Genomic DNA, 17,861 nt, shown 5'->3' with positions numbered 1-17,861 from the left:
CCATGGCTGGATCGGGCTCTGGCCACCGCTGCTCTTCACGTGCGACTTCACTAAAACGCGGCACTACACCCGCGCCTCAACTCTGGGGCGTTGGTTTCAATACACAGCCTTGATGTACTCCTTTTCATATTTGGAACCAGTCTGTTGTTCCACGTCCAGTTCTAACTGTTGCTTCCTGACCTGCATACAAATTTCTCAAGAGGCAGATCATGTGGTCTGGCATTCCCATCTCTTTCAGAATTTTCCACAGTTTATTGTGATCCACACAGTCAAAGGCTTTGGCATAGTCAATAAAGAAGAAATAGATGTTTTTCTGGAACTCTCTTGCTTTTTCCATGATCCAGCAGATGTTGGCAATTTGATCTCTGGTTCCTCTGCCTTTTCTAAAACCAGCTTGAACATCAGGAAGGTCACGGTTCACATATTGCTGAAGCCTGGCTTGGAGAATTTTGAGCATTACTTTACTAGCGTGTGAGATGAGTGCAATTGTGCGGTAGTTTGAGCATTCTTTGGCATTGCCTTTCTTTGGGATTGGAATGAAAACTGACCTTTTCCAGTCCTGTGGCCACTGCTGAGTTTTCCAAATTTGCTGGCATATTGAGTGCAGCACTTTCACAGCATCATCTTTCAGGATTTGAAATAGCTCAACTGGAATTCCATCACCTCCACTAGAAGAAAGTATAGCTGCCATTTAATTTAAAAATGTAGAAAACAATTGAAGGGAACCATTTAAATATAATGGAGATACAAAAAATTAATATGTTAAAGGACAAAACTTAATACCATGTTAATTAAAACCGAGAACTAAAAAGGGCTGACTGCTAAAAATATTATTCAAATTTACTGTGGAAATTCTTAGCAAATGCAGTACAAAAAAACTTAAATGGTTGGTATTCACATTAAAAAAATTTGCACCCTTTTATGTAAAGTTTTACAACTAATTGAGTTTCGTTAAGTTTAAGTGAGTAAACCGAGCTCAACATATGGTATTGTGTTTTTTCACCTTGGATGTGAAAAAAAGTAGTAATTAAACTGAATTCCAAAATTAAAACTTTGAAAGCTTTCAGAGCCAATTTTATAAAAGTGTCCCCAAATATCAATATTTAACGTGGTGTAGCACACCAGAGTTGAAAACCCTGCACGTGGAGAAATACTCTCTAGTTAGGCACAGAGTGGAAATTTCAATTATTATCCAATCTGGGCAGTTCTGATTCCAGGAACAGAGAAACCCGGTAAGAGCTTTTGGGCTTTAGCTCCCAAATTCCAGGGCAGCCAAGTTCTCGTGACCCTGGCGGGAAACTAGCTGACAACCTGCAAATGGCCCCGGGATAAGTCGGCTGAGCCTGGCCTCGATGGCGCAGCCTGAGGCTTGCAAGGCCTACCTGGTGAACTCGAAGACACCAATCTGAGCGCCGGGTTAGCCGGCGGATCACCGTCGTTCCCAAGGTCACCTTAAAAGCATTTCAGAGCCACCCAATTTTGGGGAAAGCCAACTTAGCGATAGCAGTATGGCCCAAGAACCTATGTCCCAGCTTTGATCTCAGATAACCAGAGAAATCTTTAATAGACAAATGAGCACATGGTACACGGACCCAGCCCTCAATCGTGCAGCTGAGGACTATTATGGGGTAGGCCCCCAAAGTTTCCCCGCTTGTTTCTGACATACAACTACAAATGTAAGCTTCAGGTTAAAATGGGACTAGGGAAATAGTCTGAGGCCAAAACCACAAGCTTCTAACCCCACAGCGTGAGTTTGACTTAGCCTCAAAAAGATTCTAATGTAGAACTAAGAGTGGCTTGCACATACTGTATTTGCATGAGGGCAAAAAAAGAAAAACAAAGTTGTGTGGTAATAAAGCTCTTTCTCTGAAATAAGTTGGTGGCTCTTAAAAGAGCCGTTGGTTTATTGGAAGCAGCTTCCAACCGGAACTCTTACTTCTTCTTGGGTGCTGCCTTCTTGGGTTTGGCAGCGGTCTTTGGCTTGGTTACCTTCACTTTGGCCCCTTTTGGTTTCACAGCCTTGGCTTTGGCAGGGCTCTTGGCTACTTTCTTAGGCTTCACAGCCTTAGGCTTCTTAGAACTCTTAGAGGACTTCTTTGTCAACACAGACTTTTTAGCTTTTTTTGGAATCTTGACACTTTTCTTAGCAGCAGCCGCCCCAGAGGCCTTTTTGGGCTTCTTAGAAGCGCTTGTTACCTTGGTTTTCGTTGCCACCTTTGTGGCGGTGGGCTTGGCATCCACGGAGGCTACTTTCTTGTTGAGCTTGAAAGAACCCGAGGCGCCGGTGCCCTTGGTCTGCACCAGGGTGCCTTTGCCCACTAGGCTCTTAAGACCCAGCTTGATGCGGCTGTTATTCTTTTCCACATCGTAGCCAGCGGCCGCCAGCGCCTTCTTCAGCGCAGCCAGGGACACACCGCTGCGCTCCTTGGAGGAGGAAACAGCTTGCACAATCAGCTCCGAAACTGAAGGGCCCGCGGGTTTTTTCTTGGCGGCTGCTGCAGCCTTAGCAGGCTTCTTCGCCTTCTTGCCAGCTGAAGGTTTCTCAGGGGGAGTGGAAGCAGCTGGAGCTGGGAGCGCGACTTCGGACATGGCGGAAATAAGGAAAAACTTAGTAAACCGCTAGACCCAACGAGGCAGTAAGATGCGGGTGGCTCCAGCGCGCGATATTTATAGGGCGGGGCCGCGCTGTGATTGGTGAGCGCTGGCGCCCGCCCCTCGCCCCCCGCCCCCTGCCCTCCCAACTGGGTCTCGCAAGGCAGCGGCAGGCTGCTGGGGCCTATGGTCCTGCTTTCCTACCGCTTGCACCGAGGCACCCAGACAGCATCCTTTTCCACCCCTCACCCTGACGACGGTCGCCCAGTGGAGACGGAAATAATCCACTCCGCAGGGAAGGGTCCGGGCCATTACCATCAGAGGGTGCGACTTAAAAAAAAAAAAAAAAGCAGGTTTTTTTGTTTTTGTTTTCCTTTTGGGGGTGGGAGGAAGACCTTTAAATAAGGCAATTGCATAAGAATCCAAGGAGTTTCACCTGAAACCTTGCCTCTAGGAAGCACTGGCAAGGGATATCAGTTTCTAATCTGCAATCAACTCAAAAGGTTACATCTTGAATGACTGAAAGGGAGAGCGGAAAGCGAGAGTATGTAGGCCTGGTCTGCAGGTTTGGGAAAAGTTCTCATTAATGCTACTTTCTTTCCTGGCAACGCTGAGTATGTGTGGTAAAGACCTGAGACGCGGATGCCCTTGGTCTGAACCAGGGTGCGTTTATTTGGGACAAAGGAGAATTGTAGAAAACAAAAGAATTGGTTAACACTGCAATTGACACTCAAGCTGCACCTGTGGAAAGCTTAGCCCGCAATTTCTGTAATTGCGACTTATTTCCACAGCCCAGTGCACGTAACACATTTTGGATCGCCTTTCATCCTCATAACATATACCAAGCTGCAAACCTAGCACACGAAAGACATCAAGTAAGCTCTGGGTGGACTAAACTGTGCCCGGACAGGCATTGCACCCAGGGAGGATGTGGGAGCAGGGGGGAAAGTTGCTTTAGTATGAAAATGAGAGAACACAGCCCCGAGATAATATTTTAGGGCACTCTCCCTTTAACTTGTCTGTGGCTGTAAAAGCAGCAACAATGCTAAAACGACTTCACAATGTGAATCAAACTACTGAGAGAATAAAACTCCCCTTTCACAATTCTGTCCTGGGCAATCTCCTAGCAGTAGGGAGAGTGAAGCAATGACAAGTCATTCCCGCGCGAGTGCCTGCGGTTTTCAAACAAGTCCGCACTGGTTTTAAAGACCCGAATTTCCCCCTGCTGCTGCTAAGTCGCTTCAGTAGTGTCCAACTCTGTGCGACCTCAGAGACGGCAGCCCACCAGGCTCCCCCGTCCCTGGGATTCTCCAGGCCAGAACACTGGAGTGGGTTGCCATTTCCTTCTCCAATGCATGAAAGTGAAAAGTGAAAGTGAAGTCGCTCAGTCGTGTCTGACCCTCAGCGACCCCATGGACTGCAGCCTACCAGGCTCCTCCGTCCATGGGATTTGCCAGGCAAGAGTACTGGAGTGGGTTGCCATTGCCCCCCAGTAACTCTCAAAAAAAACCTAAGAGCTCGTTTCCGCCTTGTGGCCAATAATAAAAGGGTTCCAGACACAGGGAATGGCAACCTACTCCAGTATTCTTGCCTGGAGAATCCCAGGCACAGAGGACCCTGGCGGGCTACAGTCCGTGGAGTCGCAGAGTCCGACACCACTGAGCGCTCATTGGTTCGTCCAGACACGAGAGTCGCCCATCTTTACCCTTTCTTAACTGTCGTTTTCTTGAGTCTGTATTTACAAAACCCATTACGTAATTTCTAATAATTTGGAAGAGATAAGAACAATTGGAGCTAGGCGTCTTAGTTTAAAGGACAATTATAACACAGGTATACAATCTTCCTCCAAGAGGAAGGTTTCATAAATGAGCATTTCTGGAAAGACATAAACAAGCTTTTCCTATAGTAATAAATGTGGCATCTAATCAAAAGTTTTTAAAAGGGAACTACTGCACGCAATAATTTCTTGTTTAAAGAATGATTTGTGCCGCCTGTGTCTAATGGGTTTAACAAGTTTCAAATGAAAGGGAACTGCTCCATGCAAATGAGGGATGCTAGATATGCATTCTTACTGGCTACCAAGTAAAATGGACTCTACCAATCAAAAGGTAGAATCTGGATTACCGCTTTCGTATAAGGGTTCACATTTGGCTTTAAAAAAAATAAAATCAGCCACTGGCAGTAGTAAATTGTCTTCGTTTTGGTCCATAATCTATTCACTGAGTTTAGTCCATCGCCTGCTTCCCATGGGGAAGTTCCTCTGATCCCTTGTGGTTTCTCCCGCCGTTGTCTACCCGGCATTGCACCAGGCTAAGTGTATTCTAGACTTTAGAAAATACTAGTTTCAGAAAGCTCCAAATGTAAAGTCAGAGCATAAGAAAAAAGTGCCTTATTACAGAAAATACTTCTGGAAACGCTAGTGTGAATTTTTTTTTTTATACTGTTTTTGTGGTTACATCTTGTAGGTTTCAAAGAAGTTCCTCGGTCAGTTTAAGCTTTACAGAGGGATCTCTCTTTTTTGTAAAATGGCTTTAGAAATTTCTAACCCGATATCGGGTTACCGACCAGGGAATGTAGATCCCTCAATTCCCACACCACTCAGGGGACTAAGAAAACCTACATTACTACAATATCAATGAAGTGAATGTCTATTTTTCCGAAAAGGTAACGCCCAAAGCATTGCATTTACAGAAAATCGTGTGTGGAAAAGAACAAAAGTTAAAAAAAAAAGTTGAAAAGAGCCGAGGATAGAAGGAGGCGGCCAATGAAACTGCACGCTTTTTGGAAAGTTTAAAGCTAGACAAATCAGAACCTGTAACGTAATATTCAAACTTTTCTCCCGCCCAATCACTACCCCTTGGGTACTATAAATACCAGCAAAACTGCTGGGCGACTTATTTGAGCTAGTATAAGGCACATCTGCTTCGTAGTTTCTTGTTTGTTATGGCCCGTACAAAGCAAACTGCCCGTAAATCCACTGGCGGCAAAGCGCCACGCAAGCAGCTAGCCACCAAGGCGGCTCGCAAGAGTGCACCGGCCACCGGCGGCGTAAAAAAGCCTCACCGCTACCGTCCTGGCACGGTGGCCCTGCGCGAGATCCGCCGCTACCAAAAGTCCACAGAGCTTCTTATCCGTAAACTGCCATTTCAACGCCTTGTGCGTGAGATTGCCCAGGACTTCAAGACCGACTTGCGCTTTCAGAGTTCGGCGGTGATGGCACTGCAGGAGGCATGTGAAGCCTATCTGGTGGGTCTTTTCGAGGACACCAATTTGTGCGCTATTCACGCCAAGCGCGTTACCATAATGCCCAAGGACATCCAGCTAGCCCGTCGGATCCGCGGGGAGAGAGCATAAGTTCCAGTCTGAGATTTCAAGTAAAGGCTCTTTTCAGAGCCACCCACGTTTTCAAGTAAAACGGCTGTAATACGAACCAACTAAAGTAGTTGAATATACTGCTTTTGGATGGAAGAATATGCATCAGTAACACTCAGGCACTTTCACTTTTCATGGGTGCTCTTTTTTTTTTCAATATTCCCTGCATATGCGAACAAACTGGCCCTTTGTGTTTAGTACTGTTATAACATATCTTAATGAAGAACCAGGGTTTCGGAGGCATGAAGAGTGATTGACATTTGCAGGACGTTTTTTATAACAGGGCCTTTTGAACGTCAGGGTAGTATAACCATTTTTACATTTCTATCTCTGATCTTGACACGATTACGAAAATTTATTGATAATAAGTTTTCACCCTTTAAAGTATTTGTTATACTTAGGATATTTGGAATATGTCTGCTGTAAGCCTGCTTCCTCTAAGTACTTTAGTTAAAACAGTGCAACCCCTGCAAGCCAAGCAACGAAAGACTATTGGTCAAACTGAGCTCAGCCCGCTTAGCCAACCCGATCCGCCTCTCCCTTCCGGCCCTTCAGTTCCTTTAGCTCCTGTTCCCGGGGCTTGGAGGAGGAATTAAGGGCGGGGATTGATGGCGTCACACTTCCGGCTTGCGCGATTTCCGAGCCCTCAGTGGGGGGAGGGGCGGAGGGAGTAGGTATATAAGAATCGGTTCTCAGCTTACTCGTCAGTTGCTGTTGGTTTACTTTTCGTGAAACTATGTCTGGACGCGGCAAAGGCGGCAAAGGTCTGGGGAAAGGCGGCGCTAAGCGCCACCGTAAGGTTCTGCGCGACAACATCCAGGGCATCACTAAACCTGCTATCCGCCGCCTGGCTCGTCGTGGTGGTGTGAAGCGCATCTCTGGGCTCATCTACGAAGAGACCCGCGGGGTCCTGAAAGTGTTTCTGGAGAACGTGATCCGGGACGCGGTCACCTACACCGAGCATGCCAAGCGGAAGACAGTCACCGCTATGGACGTGGTCTACGCTCTCAAGCGCCAGGGCCGTACTCTCTACGGCTTTGGCGGTTAAGCTTTCCAGTTTGCTCTCAGGAGCTTGATTTCAACCAAAGGCCCTTTTCAGGGCCACCCAACTACTCTAAAAAAAGCTGTGACTATTAGCCGAGAAATAGCCAGGTGCTATAGTTGAACACTAGCTCTGAACCAGAAAACACTGCGGGGTTTGGCAATCTGTATATACATACGGAATCATTTGCTCTCTTGCACTGGACAGGTAGCGGCGAAGATTAAATTATAAGTGGAAAAAAACTACGAAAAACTTCAGGTCGCCACGCCCCACCCATGAGTTGTCAGCCCGTCAGAACTGATGATCTGTGCTTTACCCGAGGCGACCTAAATAGGGGGTGGGAAATCGGGCGAGAAAAGGCAAAGCCCGGGTTTAGTAAATTTGTGTTTTTTACGGGTTATGAAACAGACGGAGACATCTGAGTCTGTCATGTCCTGAGAACAGTACTGAAATTACCGCCACTAATGGGGTGATTTGTCTCGATTAAAAAAATCTGAAATGGTGTGCAAAAAAAGCCGGCTTCAGACCGCCGGGAAACCCAGGCATTTAGTTCAGAAGAAGTTATGAAGAAAACGCTCTTCCCTCTGTGTCAACACAGCGCTCAGCAGTAAGCCATACATATTTGCCTTCCATCACAGAGAAATGGAAATTAGGGTGATTGAAATATTCTAAAATTAAATAGACTGTAGTGATGGTTGTACAACTAAGTAAATATACTAAAGTTTATTGTTTGTACACTGAAAAAAGTGAATGAAATTTTATGATATGTAGATTATATCTCAAAAAAGCTTATTTTATATATATATATATATATATAATCTCCAGGCAGGGTAGCAGGAGATGAAGATTATAGGGTAGGCCTGTTGGTCTGTGAAGATGTTCTCTTGCTACAGTATGGCCTCCTTGGTCTATGCTTGGCCTGTAGTTGTAGTCACAGAAAGTTTTTAAGCAAGAAAATCTCGTACAATTATATGTTCCAGTAGCATATCAACTGAAGGGACATGAATTCACTTGAGGTTGGCTAGTAATGGCACCCCACTCCAGTACTCTTGCCTGGAAAATCCCATGGATAGAGGAGCCAGTAGGCTGCAGTCCATGGGGTCGCTAAGAGTCAGACATGATTGATCGACTTCACTTTCACTTTTCACTTCATGCATTGGAGAAAGAAATGGCAACCCACTCCAGTGTTCTTGCCTGGAGAATCCCAGGGACTGGGGAGCCTGGTGGGCTTCCGTCTATGGGGTCGCACAGAGTCGGACACGACTGAAGCGACTTAGCAGCAGCAGCAGCAGTAGGGAAACAGTATTCCCATCTAAAAGGTATTCAACAAATGCCTCTATCACTGGGTTCTTTTTTGTATCATTTTTTTAGAGGGCTGGCTGATTTCAGCCTCAGTATGTTAGTTCTAATATTTCCCCTAGTTTTTTTCAGCCTGTTTCCCACCTGATAACTGTCCTTCCAGACTTGGAGGGGAATGATATAATTACCTAGCCTGCCTTAATTTAAACTGACAATGGGGAGGGTTCAAAGCTGCAATTTGGATGACTAGAGGAGCTAAAATGGGCCTGGTTGGGAGAGTAATGTAATCCTGGTACCCTTCAGGACATACGTGTTGATTTTGTGTAATGTGCCAGATATTGTTTAAGCATTGGGGTATACCGTAAGTAAGCAAATTAGAATTTCCTGTCCTCCATTCAGATATGTAATAAAATATGTGGATACAGATTTCCTACACTGAAGGGAAGGGTGGCTGCTCCATAGACCACCTTCTTTTATGGTTGGCCTATCTTTTTTTAGTTCATAAGACTTATAGATTGTATTATACTCATTTTAGTCATACTCACTACCTGGGTAAAAAGGTATGAACCTTTCTCAGACCTAACACTCCTGAAGTCCTGGTTCAGAACAAAGATAATGCTGCCTGATACACCACTCCTGCATCATTCCTAAGAGCCAGAGAAAACCTGTCATGCTGATTGATTCAGGCAGTGACAAGTCAAAGAATTATAGCTAGGGAATCAATCATAGCAGCACTATGGTGGGCCTGAGGTTGGGAGAGGGCCTGTGTCCTTGTGTAGAACATTCATGCCTGCATTCATTGAACTCTGCCACGTGAAGACAGTAGGAAGACAGCAGCCTATGAAGTAGGAAATGGGTCCTCATCACACACCCGATCTGCCTAACACCTTGATGCTGGACTTCAGTCTCCAGAACTCTGAGAAATATTTGTTGTTAAAGCACACGGTCCACGGTATTTTTATTGTATCAGCCTGAACTAAGACACCATTTTATGGATATAGATATTTTATCTGGTCCGTTTTGATGACAATTTATATTGGTTCCACTCATTTACAAACAACGTGCTACTATAAAACATATTTAAGTTCTTAGTGCTCTCATCCAGTCTGATAATTTATGTTGATAAGTCCCCAGTTTTTTTCTCTAGTCCAGAAGTCTGACCTGAAATTAAGAATCTCACTTTCTCAACTGCCTAGTCAGTATCTCCTCTAGGGTCAAGAGACAGGTGTTAGCAGAATGATGAGGCAGCAGTGTTTCCTAGAGCAGTCATCAATACACGTCTCAAACAAAAAATCAAGGAGGCTGATTATTCAGTCAGTCGGCTGGTTTATCAATTTGAAGACACACGTCAAAAAAACTTCTGTGACCATATTGTCATCTTTGAAAGTTTCATTTTAAAGTATAATTTACAGCAGAGTACAGAGAGAGACCAACTGGAATGAAGCTGAAAGTGCAAGAGAGCCACTTAAAAGGGAGGGAGGAGGAAGCGTCTGCCTACAATCTCAAAGGCCCTGCTAGAGGCCTAAGTGTTCAGAACAGAATCGCTTAATATAGTAAATGGAAATTTACAAACTGTTTAGCCAGAGGCCTCCAGCCTGAGGATGAAAATCAGCAATGCCAAGACACGTCAAAAACCAAGACCACTGGGTTTACGAGGGGTCACGGCACTCAGCATGATGGATGGCCCAAACTCTATATAAGTACCGAGGTTTGCGGCGCGACCCGGAGGAGGACAAGGAGGTGGTGGGGCTGCAGAGATGAGAGCGCAGATCCTGGCGTCGCTTACTGCAAACACTAAGAACTAACACCCAGGTTCTTTCCGGCGATGTATTTAATTCATCTGGCTTGTCAGCGACCAGCAGCACCCCAGCAGTTTCTGGCAATTTGCACAAATACTTATTAAATACTTTGGGTTTCCCAGGTGGCGCAGTGCTAAAGAAGCTGCCTGCCAATGCGTGAGACGCAAGAGACGCGGGTTTGATCCGAGTCGAGAAGATCCCCTGGAGTAGGAAATGGCAACCCACTCCAGTATTCTTGCCTGGAAAATTCGAAGGACAGAGGAGCCTGGCAAGCTGAGTCGGCCTCGACTGAGCACACACACATGTACACAGTTTTGCCTCTTCGACAAAAACTTTGGCCTGTAGTTGATAGTCCTTTTACAGACGATTTGGGGGTAGGCAGGATCCTTCCCACTAGAGCGGTTGACGCTGGGGCTTGAAGTTCTCAAACAGGGCACCGGGACTTCCGCCGCATACTAAGCCAAACAGAATTTTACTGCCCTATTGACCGAAGGCACCGCTACTCTTCGCATATGAAGAAAGATTAGACAAAGTGTAACGGTACAGAGACCGCACAGAAAAACTACTTTAGCATTAAAAGAGAATACATTTCTAATCTAAGTACAAATTGAGCACAGCCCTTTCTGAGAGAAAGTGGGCGGCCCTGAAAAGGGCCTTTAAAATAAACGTACTGGATGAAGCTTTAGCCGCCGAAACCATAGAGGGTGCGGCCCTGGCGTTTGAGCGCGTAAACCACGTCCATGGCGGTGACAGTCTTGCGTTTGGCGTGCTCCGTGTAGGTGACCGCGTCCCGGATCACATTTTCCAGAAACACCTTCAGCACCCCACGGGTCTCCTCGTAGATGAGCCCGGAGATGCGCTTCACACCACCACGACGAGCCAGGCGACGGATGGCGGGCTTGGTGATACCCTGGATATTGTCGCGCAGAACCTTGCGGTGGCGCTTGGCGCCTCCTTTCCCAAGGCCTTTGCCGCCTTTGCCACGTCCAGACATGCTACCTGAAGTGTTGCAAGCGTGTGCGGTACAGCAGTGGTATCGCCGCTTGGTCAAGAGTAATTATAAGCTGCAGTCGGACCTCATTGAGAACTGAACGCGCGGGCGGGAAAAGACGCTCTGAAACCACTCCCTTGGCTCCGCCCCTTTCTGGATCCAGTGTCTGTGAAAGGGAGAGAACCTAGTATAATGCATCTGTTAAATGTTACTCTGGATTGTTTTGCTCCCTTTGGTCTTTGAATCTGAGTCTGTTTATGTTTTCGACTGAGAATTTTAGTAAGGACTTATTTTCTTTTTTGCAAATACTATACTTTCTCATTCAAGAGAAGGTGACTGTTAGTTGTGAATGGTAGCAGAATATGACTCTCACCCTTCATATGCTATTTTTGAGCTGTTTTTTTTTTAAATACCAGACATAGAGTAGAATTTACTTTTATTTGTGAGAATTTACTCTTTTGTGAGGGACACTTACATTTATAAAGGGAATTTTAATGAATGTTTTTCTCTCTGTACCAGGAAGATAGGATAACTGGATCACCAGAGAATCTCATCAATGAGAAGACCCTGGACTTAATTCTGTGTAATAACCTTACTCTTGTTTGCTTTCCTGGTAACCTCTCATAACTAGCTCCTCCTACTTCTTGTGTCTTTAGTGGGAGACATTTAAAGTGGGGTCTTGGACAAACTTGCAGAGTTTTACTCAGTTTTTCTAGGTATCTCTTATGCATGTGTGAAGTGTACATGTTATTAAACTGTTTTTCTCATGTTAACCTACTCTTTCAGCTAAGAATTTAGAAGGGTAGAAGGAAAGTTATTTTTCCTCTCCTATAAGTATGTTGATTATTTTGAGCTGTAGCAGAAAAACAGCAAATGCATAGAGGATTTCTCTGAACTCCCATTAGGTACCTAAAGACAGACAAAAAGAACTCAATAAATCCCTCCCCAAAGAGTTTCACTAACTAGGGAAGAGTGACACTTTACCACACCCACACAAACCTTGTCACAAACTATTGTCCGTGAAAACGGTCAATCTGAGAAAGAAAATAGGACTTTATTAGAGCCAACCCAAGGAATATCACCTGGGAGACAGTCTTTCAGAAAGCTCTGAGGACTGTTCTGCTTGTTAGAGTTCAAAACATAGTATATTCTTAAGACAAAGAGTTATATCTTAAAGTTACTATTGACAGACTACCTAGTCCAGACCCACATGTATAAGAGGCATTGCAGTTCCTTACAGGATTGAGAAAGGAGTGTTATCTTCTAAGAAGGTACCTTGCTGGCACCAGGAGAAAATTGCTCTTTTCAGTCAAGCAGCTCTTTAGATTTGGTCAATGTACTGCTATAATGTGCACAATGTACACTAAAGAGGGGTAGTGGCCCCAATGAGCAGAGAGAGAATTTTATGTCTAGAAACTTTATTATCCTGCTTTAAACATAATCTAATTTTATCACTATTGTTTCTCCCCATCTATTCTCTTAAGGTCCATTCATCTTTCCTAAAAATCATTTACTCACCCCTATTAGGCTTACGCACCACCTCTCACTCATTTTCCCTATAAAGATGGTACTTAAGTTGGAATTTTAAGCTACCTTCAGGAGTTACTCATTTTTCCCCAGATAACTCCCACATATACATAAGGGCTACATGTTACTTCTGTTTGTTTTTCTCTTGTTAATCTTTTATTTCAGGGGTTTAAGAACTCAGAAGGGTAGAGGGAAAATTATTTAACTTTCCCTATAGGTTATGAGCTGTGTGACCATATAACTTTACATTTGTTTTCTACATCTGTAAAACTGGGTAATGATAGTAATGATGGAACTCTAATAAGGATTTAATTTAGCCATTGTAAACAAAGTGTTAGAACAGAGATAGGCTGAGAGAAGTTGTGTATAAATGTGATTGTTTTCAACTGGTATTATTTCTTAAAGAACCTGTCTAGACTTGGCCACCTGATGCGAAGAACTGACTCATTGGAAAAGACCCTGATTCTGGGAAAGATTGAAGGCAGGAGAGAAGGGGACAACAGAGGGTTAGATGGTTGGATGGCATCACTGATGCGATGGTGGAGATGAGTTTGAGTAGGCTCTGGGAATTGGTGATGGACAGGGAAGCCTGGCATGCTGCAGTCCATGGGGTCACAAAGAGTCAGACACAACTGAGCTGCTGAACTGAACTGAGACTTGAAATATTACTCTGAAGTCTCATTTTTCCTTCCAACACAGTATCAGCCACAACCATATGTATATATTAGTGAGGACTTTTAAAAAAAAAAAAAAAAAGCACAAAAGCTCCAGGAGTTGGTTATGGACAGGGAAGCCGGGCCTGCTGCAGTCCATGGGGTTGCAAAGAGTCGGACACGACCGAGTGACTGAACTGAACTAACTGATGTCATCTAACAAAGTACAAGACATCAACTCATTCTGTTTTGGCATATGTGACATGCTAAACATGATGGTCCAAATATGTTCCTTTGTGCCCTCTACTAAGGTACATGGACAGTCTCAGGCTTCTAGCTTTCCTGCAGCCAAGTCTGGGGTGCCTTTCAAATCTCCATACCAGCTTCCCACTGTTGTGTTAAATCCTTGAAAATACTCATTGAGCAGTGACTCACATCTACTAGGACAACTGAAAAGGCTACCACTAAATTTGAAGTCTGAAAAATTCACCCTGACTTACTCTTCCTCTTCTTTGATAGTCTTTATAACAAACCCAAATTTTAGACTCCAACAGCATTAGCTATAAACTTCAGCTTGTGGTGTAACATCACTCTGTGCACCTGGGAAAGAAAAACTCTTTTTGATTGAAGACCTTGCAACAGTCATTCAAAAGATACAATCTATACATTAAACATCCTCATTTGTCCCCAGGCCCACCTAAGTCACTCCCCTAATATAACAGATGCTTTAGTTCAGTCGCTCAATCGTGTCTGACTCTTTGCAACCCCATGAATCACAGCACGCCAGGCCTCCCTGTCCATCACCAACTCCCACAGTTCACTCAAACTCATGTCCATAGAGTCCATCCAGCCATCTCATCCTCTGTTGTCCCCTTCTCCTCCTGCCCCCAATCCCTCCCAGCATCAGGGTCTTTTCCAATGAGTCAACTCTTCGCATGAGGTGGCCAAAGTATTGGAGTTTCAGCTTTAGCATCAGTCCTTCCAATGAACACCCAGGACTGATCTCCTTTAGGATGGACTGGTTGGATCTCCTTGCAGTCCAAGGGACTCTCAAGAGTCTTCTCCAACACCACAGTTCAAAAGCATCAATTCTTCGGCGCCCAGCTTTCTTCAGAGTCCAACTCTCACATCCATACATGATCACTGGAAAAACCATAGGCTTAGCTAGATGGAGCTTTGTTGGCAAAGTAATATCTCTGCTTTTCAATATGCTATCTAGGTTGGTCATAACTTTCCTTCCATGCAATGATATCAAAATGCCGGCAAAGTGTTCAGTAAATTTTCTTCCACAAATTTGATTTTTCTGTTTAATTTTTAAATGTCTGCTGAATTTTAACTTTTAAAATAAGCAGAATCTGTGCAAGTAATTCCAAATGAAAAAGTAGTAAAGCTAGCATTTGAACTCAGGTAAACTAGCATTGAAATGCTGCTGACTTGCAGAGTATACCCTAAAAAGATTAACAAGGTTATGAATTCTAAAATGGCACTAACCTTTTTTTCCTAGATACTGCAGTTGTTTTCTTGAGGGGCTCAAGTAAATTAAAGACTTAAAGCTAAATCCACGTTCCTTGGCTGGGGAGGAGAAAGAACAGCCATTGTCCACACTCTATCTGATACTAAGACAGTAATGGACACGTTTAAAATCCTTGGGTCAAGTGGTTAAAATCCGGAACAACTACAGCAAGTAGTTCCGGATTTTGCCATAGAGACAAAAGAGACAAAAGCAATTGGATAGGAAAAAGTGCAATTATGTGGAGTGCTTACAAGTAGGTTTGTTACAGCAGAGTTACAGTAGATATTTGGCTCATGGGAAGAGAAAGCAACATGCACTCGGAGTATCAGAAAAGACTTTATTTTACACTGATGGGGGACTTCCCTGGTGGCTCAGATGGTAAAGAATCTGCCTGCAGTACAGGAGGCCCAGGTTCAATCCCTAGGTCGGGAAGACTTACCCTTAAAGGAAATGGCAACCCACTCCAGTATTCTTGCCTAGAAAATTGTGTGGACTGAAGAGCCTGGTGGGCTACAGTCCATGGGGTCGAAAATAGTCGGACAAGACTGAGCAATTAACAGACAGGCAGACAAGGCCCATCGGAGTCACCTCCAAAGGCTGAGCACCTGACTCAGGGTTTGCCTGTCTTCTATACACACAAGCTATGGGGCAGGGCAGAACTTCCATGAAACTGAGGTGTTTCTTAAGGGGTGCCAATCAAGGATGAGAATGTGTAAGGTATCTTGTGTTCTCAGTCAGGTCTGCAGTTTAAACTATCTTCTTTTGGTGCCATCTCTGGTGGTTGATTGATACAATAAACAAGCCAGGTTACAAAAGCATTAAAATGCTAAACAGAGCGTTACATGGAAGATTTGCTGAATTTTCCTTCTCATTCCCTCCTGTTGATCCTCAAGCTGCTTTAGCCGACTTAGGGATCATCTGCCTTAACTGCTCAACAGGGAACCCTAAGGGAACAGGGGTGATGACTGCTCTGGCTACTTCCTATTGGAACAGGGGTGTAGACTCTCCTCAAGGTTCCCTGCTGGAATCCTCTATTGTTGTATAGTGGTAAGTCCTCATCATCATTTGGAGCTTTATGGTTTCTAAGCAAGAAGAAATAAAATGGGTTATTGCATTGAGAATACAAGGACCTAGCAAGAGGGCTAAAAGGAGCATCAGAACTGGGACCCATTAAGGGGTGTATCTAAGTCCAGAGTGAACTGAAGGTTGAGGACAGCAAGTTGGATAACCAACTTCCTTTCCCTACCTGAGCCTTTAGGTCATCAATCAACTTAATGTTTCTTTTTTTGTTTGTTTTTAAATTTTTATTCCTTTATTTCTCATGTGTTCCCCATCCTGAACCCTCCTCCCTCCTCCCTCCCCATACCATCCCTCTGGGTCGTCCCAGTGCACCAGCCCCAAGCATCCAGCATCGTGCATTGAACCTGGACTGGCATCTCGTTTCATACATGACATTTCACATGTTTCAATGCCATTCTCCCAAATCTTCCCACCCTCTCCCTCTCCCACAGAGTCCATAAGCCTGTTCTATACATCAGTGTCTCTTTTGCTGTCTCGTATACAGGGTTATCGTTACCATCTTTCTAAATTCCACATATATGCGTTAGTATACTGTATTGGTGTTTTTCCTTCTGGCTTACTTCACTCTGTATAATAGGCTCCAGTTTCATCCACCTCATTAGAACTGATTCAAATGTATTCTTTTTAATGGCTGAGTAATACTCCATTGTGTATATGTACAACAGCTTTCTTATCCATTCATCTGCTGATGGACATCTAGGTTGCTTCCATGTCCTGGCTATTATAAACAGTGCTGCGATGAACATTGGGGTACACGTGTCTCTTTCCCTTCTGGTTTCCTCAGTGTGTATGCCCAGCAGTGGGATTGCTGGATCATAAGGCAGTTCTATTTCCAGTTTTTTAAGGAATCTCCACACTGTTCTCCATAGTGGCTGTACTAGTTTGCATTCCCACCAACAGTGTAAGAGGGTTCCCTTTTCTCCACACCCTCTCCAGCATTTATTATTTGTAGACTTTTGGATCGCAGCCATTCTGACTGGTGTGAAATGGTATCTCATAGTGGTTTTGATTTGCATTTCTCTGATAATGAGTGATGTTGAGCATCTTTTCATGTGTTTGTTAGCCATCTGTATGTCTTCTTTGGAGAAATGTCTATTTAGATCTTTGGCCCATTTTTTGATTGGGTCATTTATTTTTCTGGAGTTGAGCTGTAGGAGTTGCTTGTATATTTTTGAGATTAGTTGTTTGTTGGTTGCTTCATTTGCTATTATTTTCTCCCATTCTGAAGGCTGTCTTTTCACCTTGCTTATAGTTTCCTTTGATGTGCAGAAGCTTTTAAGTTTAATTAGGTCCCATTTGTTTATTTTTGCTTTTATTTCCAATATTCTGGGAGGTGGGTCATAGAGGATCCTGCTGTGATGTTTCTTTTGAGGACCCACAGGCTTTCTTCCTTAGCTGAGATATTTACATAAAAGCCACAGGACTCGCTGAGCGTGGGGCACAATCCCTCTTGTGCTGTAATCATATCTAGTCGCCCGCAGTTTTGTAGTACTACCTGACCTAAGGAATCTAGGCTTTTTTGTTCTTCTATCGCTGCCACTGTAGACTTCCAAGATTCTTGTATTAGAATGGTTAGCTTGAGTACTAATCTTTCTAGCAGGGGTATTCCTGCAAACCAGAAAAATCCTCAAAATACAGGGTCCAACACCAGGTCTTTCCAGGATGGGGTTATCATGGGCATACCCTTCCCAGTCATTCTGTTTCACCCTGAGGCTTGGAGGTGATAATGCTTGCTCTAGAAAGGATCCTAGGTTCACAGTGTTTCCAGAGACTGCCATTTCTTGTGAATTTTAGAACTATAAACTTGGGATGGCAAATACCTTTCCATTGGCAGGGAAGGATTCCCCACAACCAGTTTCCGCCAAGAAAATTGAACCCGGTTCCTAGTACCAAGACACCAGTAGTGGGCCCTTGGATCCAGGCCATAGTATAGGTAATTTGTATAAATAGGTCTCGGGATTTTATGAATGGGTCCCAACTGTCATATGCACTA

General features: G+C 44.3%; 4 protein-coding genes across 4 annotated transcripts; 2 read left to right on the top strand and 2 right to left on the bottom strand.

Annotated features, from left to right (window-relative positions):
* Nucleotides 1-1,845: 1,845 nt before the first annotated feature.
* On the bottom strand, nt 1,846-2,935 carry H1-1 (H1.1 linker histone, cluster member). The gene has a single exon (XM_086370000.1). The coding sequence runs from the start codon at nt 2,587-2,589 to the stop codon at nt 1,933-1,935; it is 657 nt and encodes a 218-aa protein (XP_086226126.1). The 5' UTR covers nt 2,590-2,935; the 3' UTR covers nt 1,846-1,932.
* Nucleotides 2,936-5,535: 2,600 nt separating this feature from the next.
* On the top strand, nt 5,536-5,992 carry H3C1 (H3 clustered histone 1). Its single transcript, XM_086370002.1, has one exon. The coding sequence runs from the start codon at nt 5,536-5,538 to the stop codon at nt 5,944-5,946; it is 411 nt and encodes a 136-aa protein (XP_086226128.1). The 3' UTR covers nt 5,947-5,992.
* A 333-nt stretch (nt 5,993-6,325) lies between these two features.
* H4C1 (H4 clustered histone 1) lies at nt 6,326-7,051 on the top strand. Its single transcript, XM_086370006.1, has one exon. It carries the CDS (start codon nt 6,701-6,703, stop codon nt 7,010-7,012), a length of 312 nt encoding a protein of 103 aa, XP_086226132.1. The 5' UTR covers nt 6,326-6,700; the 3' UTR covers nt 7,013-7,051.
* Nucleotides 7,052-9,614: 2,563 nt separating this feature from the next.
* On the bottom strand, nt 9,615-11,136 carry H4C2 (H4 clustered histone 2). The gene has a single exon (XM_086370005.1). The coding sequence runs from the start codon at nt 11,096-11,098 to the stop codon at nt 10,787-10,789; it is 312 nt and encodes a 103-aa protein (XP_086226131.1). The 5' UTR covers nt 11,099-11,136; the 3' UTR covers nt 9,615-10,786.
* Nucleotides 11,137-17,861: the final 6,725 nt, after the last annotated feature.

This window comes from Bos grunniens, chromosome 23, assembly GCF_055505025.1.
Source record: "Bos grunniens cultivar Pamir isolate PY7600 chromosome 23, Bosgru_T2T1.0, whole genome shotgun sequence".
NCBI classification, from domain to species: domain Eukaryota; kingdom Metazoa; phylum Chordata; class Mammalia; order Artiodactyla; family Bovidae; genus Bos; species Bos grunniens.
This window is presented reverse-complemented; position numbering and strand designations above follow the sequence as displayed.

Coding starts and splice junctions, on each gene's coding strand:
- H4C2 (XM_086370005.1), bottom strand. CDS start 11,098: ATGTCTGGACGTGGCAAAGGCGGCAAAGGCCTTGGGAAAGGAGGCGCC.
- H4C1 (XM_086370006.1), top strand. CDS start 6,701: ATGTCTGGACGCGGCAAAGGCGGCAAAGGTCTGGGGAAAGGCGGCGCT.
- H3C1 (XM_086370002.1), top strand. CDS start 5,536: ATGGCCCGTACAAAGCAAACTGCCCGTAAATCCACTGGCGGCAAAGCG.
- H1-1 (XM_086370000.1), bottom strand. CDS start 2,589: ATGTCCGAAGTCGCGCTCCCAGCTCCAGCTGCTTCCACTCCCCCTGAG.